Below are 10,141 nucleotides of genomic sequence, written 5' to 3'. Positions count from 1 at the left end.
CTCACTGGAAGCTCCTCAGTTTCTAAGTAGAAGGGGCCGGGGAAGGGGTCTTCCTGCTGCACAAGGGCCTTAAGCTACGTTGTCACTTTACACAAGATTGAGGACACGTCAGTTATTGAATGCGGTTGACTAAAGCCCTCCAAGTCGCTCCCAGACACACATTTAGATACATTTTTCTCTTCTCTACTCTGAACGTCCTTTTTCTTCAGTCCATCTGGCCTCTTCCTCTGACCTCCCCAGATCCCACTTGTTTGGAGGACATCAAACATCTCGATTGCTTGCCACTACACATCCACGAGACGGAAATAACCCACAGTCCACCGATCCGGAATATGAAGAGGATTTCTGCTGCAGATAGCCAGCTAAAAGGACATTTTTTTAAATTAAAAATTCAACAAGTAAATTTTAAAGAATTAAAAGTTTCCCTTTTTAAAACTTAGTTCATTTTCCTCCTTAATCTAGCAGAGAGCAGACCTTCCTAGCTTTCAGTTTTGGGAAATGAGTGACTGAGTCACTCATTTTCTGCTTCTTACTTCTATCAAAAAAACCCACATGAACTCAGCATAGATGGGTGAAGGATAGACTTTCTTCTCACAGGAAGCCGCGCGCTCTTCAAAGGCACTTGTCTTTCTTAGCGCTGCACTTCTTGAGCAAGCTTGGCACTGCCTCACGGACCTTCTTCAGAGCCATTTTCAGAAACCCAAGGTAAGTGGGGATGGGGCCATTCTCAGAGCCTCGGGCCGTGCGCTGCTTTCTTGCCATGTGTGTGGACTTTGGAAGTGCTGAAAGTTGGCCAGCCACTCACCAGTCTCCACGCTCAGCCCTCTTGGGCACTCTCGTGCTCACGGTTGGCTCCTACCTTGGAGACCACACATGGCCTACCTGTACCCACACTCCCTGAGCCCTCATCTGACCGGCATTCATCTCTGAGCGCTCTCCCTGCACACATCTGGCCTAAGTCCACGTGCTCAGAATACACAGATAATTTTCATTAAACATATAAACTTTTCTGCTTCTTGTCTCTCTCAAGACTCCCAGGTCAAGAAAGACCACACAAATCAGGCCTACAGAATAATTCCAAACATTTACCAGCTGTGTTTACTTTTGTTTGTTCTCCTGATAATTTCCTAACTCTTCAGCCTCTTTTATTCCTTTAATTTTCACTGCTAAGATGGTGGAGAAAGACTAGAATTGTTATTCATTTAACTAGAATTGACACTCACTTAACAAATTCTTTTGGAGACCCTGAGATTCACCAGGTCTTCAGCATCTGTTTGCAGGAGTAAACCAAAATCTCTCTCTTGAAAAACAACCTGGTTTCGGTGTGTGGTGGTGAGGGTGGGAAGTAGGGAGTAGATGTGAATTACCAAACAACGTGAAAAGGGTTTTAATAAGGAATATCCAGGTGCTATTAAGAAGGAAGCAAGAAGCCTTGAGTCAGAAAGCCAGAAAGCTCTCATCCCTGAATTTCTCTGATTCACATGTGAATACATGTGTGACTTTAAGAAGGTTTTAACCTCAGCTACCAATTTAGATGTGAAATGAGGTTGGGGAGGTGGAGATGTTAGTTCTGCCTGTGATGTATCTTTTATAGATCTGTATACTAATTCTCACTCTGATAGGATTCAGTGCATAGGGTTAATTTTTGTATGTGGTTTTGATGAAAAGACCAAAAATTTCCCTCAGTTTACTCAACTGAGTACTGCAACCTTCCAAACGGCCTTGAGAACACATTCGCTGCATTAATGTACAATTGGCAGCCAGCCACCCAGGTCTGGAAGGCCAGGCGTCTTCCCCTCTAAGATGGTGCTCTAGAGCAACCGTGGGACTCGGCAGTGGAGTGCGGGAGCCCCGTGCATCAACTCTCAAGAGCCAATTGTTACATATTCAAGGATGTTGTGAGGCAGTTGGTAGCTTGACCTCAGTCTTGGTGGAAGTATTTCTACCACGGAAACCAGCAAAAGCCATAAATCAGAGCCTCCTCACCCCACCCACCAACCCAGATCTGGTTTACCAGCACATCTCTGGGATTTGGGGCCTAGAGAGCAAGTTCTATACATAGCCGTGTGGTCTTCAGAAGTCATTTAAGCTCTCTGAATCTTTCATGAGCCATCTACACCATGGCTCAGTATGCTTGCTTGGCTTAGAGTACCAGATTTTCATTGGAGGGCAGGGCTGGGGACAGGAGCACAGGCGTGGGATTAAATGCACAATACCCATACCTGTGCTTTGAAATCTATAAAGTGCAAAGCATGCAGGAGGAATCAGAATTTCTATATAAAGGCAAGTGACCAACCTGGTTTCCTTCTAGCCTGATGAAAGCAATTACCAAATTTTTGAAGTTACAATCTGAAGGGGAAAGATGCATGGATTTTTCATCTTTTTTTTTTTTTTTTTTTTGGCTTTCATGTCAGAAAGGGCCTGGGTGCAGTACTGTTGGGGATATCAACTTGGCTTGTCATTCCTGCAAGTGATTTCAGTAACCCTAGACTATCTTTTAGAAATACGTTCTTGAAAAACACCTCCTTGAAAAGGAGGTTTTACTATCCCCACTTACAAATGAAAGAAGTGAAGCTCCCCGCAGAGGGGTAAGAAAAGTGGCAGAGCTGGAGTTTTGTCTGACTCCAAAGGGCAGAATATTTCATTTGGCTGCCCTGCCCTGTGAGGAACTGAGCCCTTCAACTTGGGAAGGTTGGGAAGAGGTGTATAATGATCCGGGGCAAAATAGTAAGCAGCTGTGCTCTGCGCTCAGCACCATTTCGATCTGTTACTGTTCTCACTGAAATTTCGCTCGTTCTTTCCCTCACTAGCTTCTTCTGATTGGGTTCAGATCTGCCTTGAGGAGCCTGTAGATTTGAAAATGAACCCCACGGATATAGTAGACACCACCGTGGATGAAAGCATCTATAACAATTACTATCTCTATGAAAATATCCCCAAACCTTGCACCAAAGAAGGCATCAAGGCATTCGGGGAGCTCTTCCTGCCCCCACTGTACTCCTTGGTCTTTCTGTTTGGTCTGCTTGGGAATTCCGTGGTGGTTCTGGTCCTGTGTAAGTACAAGCGGCTCAAGTCCATGACTGACGTGTACCTGCTCAACCTTGCCATCTCGGACCTGCTCTTCGTGTTCTCCCTCCCTTTCTGGGGCTACTATGCTGCAGACCAGTGGGTTTTTGGACTCGGTCTCTGCAAGATTATTTCCTGGATGTACTTGGTGGGTTTTTACAGTGGCATATTCTTCATCATGCTCATGAGCATCGATAGATACCTGGCGATTGTACATGCGGTGTTTTCCTTGAGAGCGAGGACCTTGACTTATGGGGTTATCACCAGCTTGGCCACATGGTCGTTGGCTGTATTCGCCTCCCTTCCAGGCCTTTTATTCAGCACTTGTTACACTGAGCACAACCATACCTACTGCAAAACCAAGTACTCTTCCAACTCCACGAGGTGGAGGGTTTTGAGCTCCCTGGAGATCAACGTTCTAGGACTGGTGATCCCCTTGGGGATCATGCTGTTTTGCTACTCCATGATCATCAAGACCTTGCAGCACTGTAAAAACGAGAAGAAGAACAAGGCAGTGAAGATGATCTTTGCGGTCGTGGTCCTCTTCCTGGGGTTCTGGACACCCTACAATGTGGTGCTCTTCCTGGAGACCCTGGTGGAGCTAGAGGTCCTTCAGGACTGCACCTTTGAAAGACACTTGGACTATGCCATTCAGGCCACAGAGACCCTGGCTTTTGTTCACTGCTGCCTTAATCCAGTCATCTACTTTTTCCTGGGAGAAAAATTTCGCAAGTACATCGTAAAGCTCTTCAAAACCTGCAGGGGCCCTTTTGTGCTCTGCCAATACTGTAGTTTCCTCCAAATTTACTCCTCTGACACCCCCAGCTCGTCTTACACGCAGTCCACAGTGGATCATGATCGCCATGATGCTCTGTAAAAAATGAAAATGCAAAAAGCAGAGTTAATAGTCTTCCCAAATTAAGAGCTTACTTAGAATTGTATTATAATAAGAGTTCCCTGAGTAAGAGTCAGGAAGAAGACTTACATCCATCGCGGACAGTGGGCTTCTCACCCTGCAGTCAGCTTTCCTCTAGCCACATACAGGTTCAGTGCGGCAAGAGTTCAGCGGACGGAGGCGTCCTTCCTCACGCCAGGCTTTCCTGCAGGGATAAGTGACCTTGAGAAGACTTCTGAGCAGCATTTCAGTGAGGTTATAGATAATATTGGAGGGGAAGACCACTCCCTTCTAATTTGAACTAGTGGGGTTCTCCAGAGGGAATCGCAGAGAATTGACCGGTGGAGTAAATCGTTACTTCCTGCTGTGAAAAATGTGCCCTTTAATGAATTTCTCACTTTTGTGGAACCATATAGAAAACTTTGACATGCTGTCCTAGTGTTTTTCTAATAATATATCTGAAGCATGGTATATTTCATGAAGACAGGTGTATGCAGATGAGAATAGTGAAGCAATGAACTTAGATCTTGGTTCTTTTATTGTAAAGGATTATTTGTTAATGGAAGCCAAACTTTTTATGCTGATTACAAGTATAAGGCTATGAAGGCATTAGCATGGTCTGATTTCCAAACATGTAACACAAGGCATTAAAAAAATCCAAACATACTTGTGGAAATTCAAACGCAGTTTCATAAGGTTGTGAACATGTTTTAATTATAACAGATGAATATTCAAAATTTAAAAATAATATATAGGCCCAGATACTTTTATTTGGGGTCTTTTACTTGTTTACCAACAGTGCCTTCAGAAGTAAAAAGAACGAGGACTAATTAAGTGTGACTTCCTTAATCATTTTGAAGTGCCTGCCCTGCTGATGTGGCATAAAAATGACAGTCAAAAACTTATGAAATTGTGAAAAGTATCATCCTCTCTTTTAAAGTTTTGGTCCTGGTTTTTAGCTTTTGGATGACTCCATAGTTCAGTCAGTCATTTCTTACAAGTCATTTTAATCATGTAATTAATCATTTTATATCATTAAGATAAATCTCTGTTCTCACCCACAGCCTTAATTAATCAGAATTAAGTAAAGAATTTAACAAAGTCTGAGGAGACCTGTAATCCCTCCAAAATAAGAAACCCATCTTGCATACTATTAACTGAATTAACCAGTTTAAAATGCTTTCATATGGTACTGTCCCAGTGGCGCAGTGTTTAGGTTCCTGCACTCTGCTTCAGCAGCCCGGGGTTCGCAGGTTCGGATCTGGGGCACGGACCTGGGCACTGCTTATCGAGCCTTGCTGTGGCAGGGGTCCCACATATAAAAATAGAGGAAGATGGGCATGGATGTTAGCTCAGGGCCAATCATCCTCAGGAAAAAGAGGAGGACTGGCAACGGATGTTAGCTCAGGGCTAATCTTCCTCACTGGAAAAAAACAATGCTTCTGTAAGTTTACACATTATTGCATGCTCTACATTTATAAAGAATGCATTTCCAGAAAATTTATTTTCAGGAAAGTGATTTTAGAAGGGTAAGTTGATGTTGCCTTTATAGAAAAAAAATAGAATAAACTTGTATATAGTCCCACTGAGCCTTTTTCCCTCATCATGTTTGTGTTTGATCTCCTGATGGGGATGAGAATCTGAGCTGCCTCATTTAATCATCTTCGCTACAACATCTATATGTTGCAGATATGGATGCGCCCAAGGAGAGGATTTAAAGCTCTCCACTCGGGGTGAGGAAAGGAATCGCCATCGTGTTGCAGTGTACTTGGAGATTAGAGTGGATAAGCAGTGAGGGGCAGGCCGGGCTCCTAGGCAGTGTTTCCTTAGAAAACCTCTGCATGGTGCGTTCGGGTCTGACAAATCCTAGCTCTGCATTCCCTGTGAGCCTGGGTAGGTTACTTTCCTCTCTTAGTCTCACTTTCCTCTCATCTATAAAGCAGAATATATTTCAGAATGATTGAAAGAAAGAAATAAGATGATTAATGCAAAGCACCTGTGTTCCTGGGTCATCGATAAAGGGCAGTTTTGGATCTGCCCAGCCAGTGGCTGCCTCCACTTTCCTGATAGAGCTTGTAATTTTATTCATTTAATCACAATGAGACAGAAATTTTAGGACACCCAAAGACAAAGACTGGCCAAAGGAATTTTACTGACCCTTCATTCCCCATTACATATAACGCTAGGCAAGGGTGAGGTGGAGGCCACGCAGCTTCCAACCTTCCACCGGAGCGTGGGGTCACCCATCGCCGCAAGGTACTCACGGCTTCCCGTGTTCCAGAGTTGGGGGCTATTTCCTCAGGATGGGAGTTCAGAAGCTCTAGTGACACTCAAACATGACCCTCTCATTACACGGAAAAGAAAGCTTCTTTCCATTCAGTAACAGAAACATAGAAAGCAAGCCAGCATGATTTCTACAAAAAGATGGGTTTAACTATAAACTTTCAGACACGGGACCCATCCACCCCTTGTTGCAACATGCATATTTGCTGGGGAACAGAGACTAGGTGCAATTTGTCTACAAACAATAGAAACGGGTTTGCTTTTGGGGCGATGTAAATGGTTTGGAGCTAGATAAAGAAGATGGGTGGACAACAACGGGAATGGACTAAATGCCACTGAATTGTACATTTTTAAATGATTAGTTTTGCATTATATGAATTTTACCTCAACAACAACAGCAAAAAGAATAAGAGGAAATAGTCCTGTCAGTATGTCCCACAGTAGGTGCTCAAATTCTATTGAACAAATAAATTTCAGCTGCTTTCCACGAGTAGGAAAAATACAAGGTGATACCAAAAGGTCTTCAGACCTTTAGGGAAATTTTTCCTAAGAAACTCTCATAACAGTTTGGAACATTTGATGCAACTAATTCCTATTTGTTGAATGTCTGCCTGTGCCAAGCAGAATGCTAGGTCATGGAGGGAATAATAGGATAAAGGAGTAAGTTCTGCGCTCATGGAATTTAAAATCTGACAAGAGAAAACACAGACACGATCAGTTATAATGCAAGCAGGACAGATGTGATAACAGTTACAAATGAAATGCTTTGGGACCTCAGAGGAAGAAGAAACTGATTCAATTTCACATTTTCATAGTACAATCAGCTTTTGAAGTAAAAGGAGCGTGATCTTGATGAACGGAAGGGAGAAAGGACATTCTAGGTGGATGACATAGCACATGAAAAGGCACGGTGGTGTTAAGAGCCTACTGTGTGTTCCCAGAGTGGTGAGTCGGTTTTTGTAGTTAACGAGAATATGTGGTGAGTAGGGAAGAGGAGCAATGTAGGGAAAGATAAGACCAAAGAGAACTTACAGACCCATGAGTCACCAGTTTTGAGCTACCGAGTCATCCTGCGTTGGGCTTGAAAAGACCGATAATGGATGCTGCGGTGTGCTGTCCATACATCCCCTGTTCAGGACTGAAGCACACATTCCACCAGCTTCCAGGGAGCAATAACAGCTGACAGGTCTCAGCTAGTCTCCCTTCAGAGTTCTCCTCCTTCGGGGCGGCTCATAGCCAGTGACTCGAGATGAGGGGAAATACTTACCTTCTTGCCTTAATTTGGGCCAACTCTGAAGCGCCGTTCCAACTCCAGAGCTCCCCATAAGATTAGCTGAGGCCTCTGTTACAATTACAGGGCAGTTCAACTTTTCCTACTGCCTAGTCCTGCTTCCTTCCTGCCCTCACAGGTGTTTTTCCCAAGAGGACTCCCCATTAAATCTCTTGTATGCTAATCTCAGAGTCTCAGAGTGCATCTCCAGGAACCCCAATCTGAAACAGGGACTTTTGGATCACACAGGGGACAAGTGAGCACCTAAGATAAATGAAAATTGACCCCAGGTGTAGGACAATGAGGAGGCATAATCTGTGCACCAGGGATGTTCTTTCTTCATTGCTCTCTGCCCATCCACCCCACTTGACTCTTGGTTCCTATGCTTCCATTAGTCAGCCTCCCTGTTGCTCCCATACTTTGTCTGCCTCAAGCCTGAAGCATCTTCCCTTATGCCACTCTCTTTCTGTAATGGGTCCTAGTCCATCTCTACCCTTGGTCATGCCACAGCGACCTGACATCCTCTATCCTGTACCTGTCAGTGACTTTCTCAGCTCAAATGAGCCAGACACACCTCCACTCATTTTTGGGGTCACAATACTTTACTCCTAAAATGTTTACAGTGGCTGAAAATTCCCCTTTCATAAAATCAGAAATCCACCAAGTGCTTTCATATATTGAAACTCATTTCAGCCTCTTAAAGTTGATAAGGTTGGTTTTAGTACCCCAAGAAATTGAAGTTCAGGGGAAACAATACTCTAATCATGATTTAGACTAACTCCACCAACAATAACCACTGCCTAGCAAAATGCCTAGCACAAAGCAGTTGTTCAATTATTTTCTACTAAATGAGTGAATTTCCTTATCTCTTAATTAATTACTCTACACTGACAATTCAAGTTTCAATCTCACTACACAAAGTTCACCAGTCCTCTCTCCAAAATCCCCATTATGATTCTAATAAAACTTTATATGACAGAGTTCAAAGATTGATTGAATTGCCCTCTAGTTCCAGAAATTAGTGGGCGGTCTTCGGGTCAAAATTACTTCATTAAGACTTTTGGTATGAACATCGCTGCAGAAGTCTGCATTTTCACCTTCTCTGGGAGATTGTAAAATGACAGCCAGAAGAATGAATTTTACAGCCCACAAACTCCATTTTTAATCAAACTTGGAGAGAGAGATAATTTTCAGGCTGTAAAATATATGTAAGGTCTACTGAAAGCAGCCGATATCAGGCAAAAACTGTATGGGAAAAGGTAAAGAGAAGGGTGGTGGGAGGCTGCAGCATTGAGAGACCTCAGACAGCACCGCACAAACGCACTTCCTGAAGCAGGGAGATGCCATGAGGTGCAGGAGTGGGATGAACGGGACTTGTCTGAGAAGCCCCGACCCCAGTCCCACTTTGGTTCGGAGAAGCAGGAGGCAGATTTGCCAAATGTTAAATTTGCAGTCGGCAGTCTTCCCGGGGGCAGTAGAAAAGAAGAGAGCCGTTCGGTTGTGAAAACAACTAGCCTGGAAAACTCCTGGATCCTTTTCTCCACCACACACACACACACACACACACACACACACACAAATACAAACTTAAGCATACTTAACATTTCAAAGATAGACACTAAGAAAAAATAACGTTGACTATAATCAAGATAAGAATAGAGAAGTATAGGAATATAATATTTTATTACTATGATCAAATATGTCTATCTCAGCTCAAAACACTTAATGGAGCACTCCAGAGGCATCCTAGCTAAAGACAAAGAGCGCCTTCCATCACCACTTCTATACGACATCGCACTGGAGCGACCAGCTTCATGCTGTAAGAGGAATAAGTTAGAGGTGTAAATATTGTCATAGAGGGACCTTCTACAAAATCCCTGGCCAGTATCCATCAACACCGTGAACACCATCAAAAACAAGGGCAGTTTGGGAAATAGTCACAGCCAAGAGGAGCCTCAGGAGACACGACAACTAAACGTAATTAGTTCTGGAAGAGAAGAAAGATATTAGCTAAAAACTAAGGAAATCTGAATAAAGAATGGATGTTGGTCAACAATAATGTATCAATATTGGTTCATTAAGTATAACAAATGCACCATACTGATATAAGACGTTAGTAATAAAGGAAATTGAATGTGGGGCGTGTGGGAACTCTCTGTACTTTAATCACAATTTTCTGTAAAACTAAAACTATTACAAAATATAAAATTTGTTTAAAAAATTGAAAAGGAAAACATAAAGTCTCTCCAGTTGCAATGATAGTATTGAATAACTGGAAAACTCAAGAGAATCACCTGAAAAAACTATCTAAACAATAATACAATTAAACAAGGTAATAGGGGAAAATATTAATACATCAAATTCAGTTACATTTACATACACAAATAACATTCTGTTAGAAGATGTGACAGAGGGGCCGGCCCGGTGGCGCAGCAGTTAAGTTTGCACGTTCTACTTCTCGGCGGCCCAGGGTTCGCCAGTTCGGATCCTGGGTGCGGAAAAGGCACCACTTGGCAAAAGCCGTGCTGTGGTAGGCGTCCCACGTATAAAGTAGAGGAATATGGGCATAGATGTTAGCTTGGGCCAGTCTTCCTCAGCAAAAAGAGGAGGATTGGCAGCGGTTAGCT

General features: G+C 43.3%; 1 protein-coding gene across 1 annotated transcript; it reads left to right on the top strand.

Moving 5' to 3' along the window:
• Nucleotides 1-546: 546 nt before the first annotated feature.
• Nucleotides 547-5,914, top strand: CCR4 (C-C motif chemokine receptor 4). Its single transcript, XM_014851841.3, has 2 exons — nt 547-705; nt 2,811-5,914. The coding sequence occupies exon 2, from the start codon at nt 2,861-2,863 to the stop codon at nt 3,941-3,943; it is 1,083 nt and encodes a 360-aa protein (XP_014707327.1). The 5' UTR covers nt 547-705; nt 2,811-2,860; the 3' UTR covers nt 3,944-5,914.
• The last annotated feature ends 4,227 nt before the right edge of the window (nt 5,915-10,141 follow it).

This window comes from Equus asinus, chromosome 21 (genome assembly GCF_041296235.1).
Source record: "Equus asinus isolate D_3611 breed Donkey chromosome 21, EquAss-T2T_v2, whole genome shotgun sequence".
Taxonomy (NCBI): Eukaryota; Metazoa; Chordata; class Mammalia; order Perissodactyla; family Equidae; genus Equus; species Equus asinus.
Note: the sequence above shows the minus strand (reverse complement) of the source record. Positions and strands in the feature narration are given on the sequence as shown.

What these genes read in the sequence shown, in the direction of transcription:
- CCR4 (XM_014851841.3), top strand. Translation starts at nt 2,861, where the DNA reads ATGAACCCCACGGATATAGTAGACACCACCGTGGATGAAAGCATCTAT.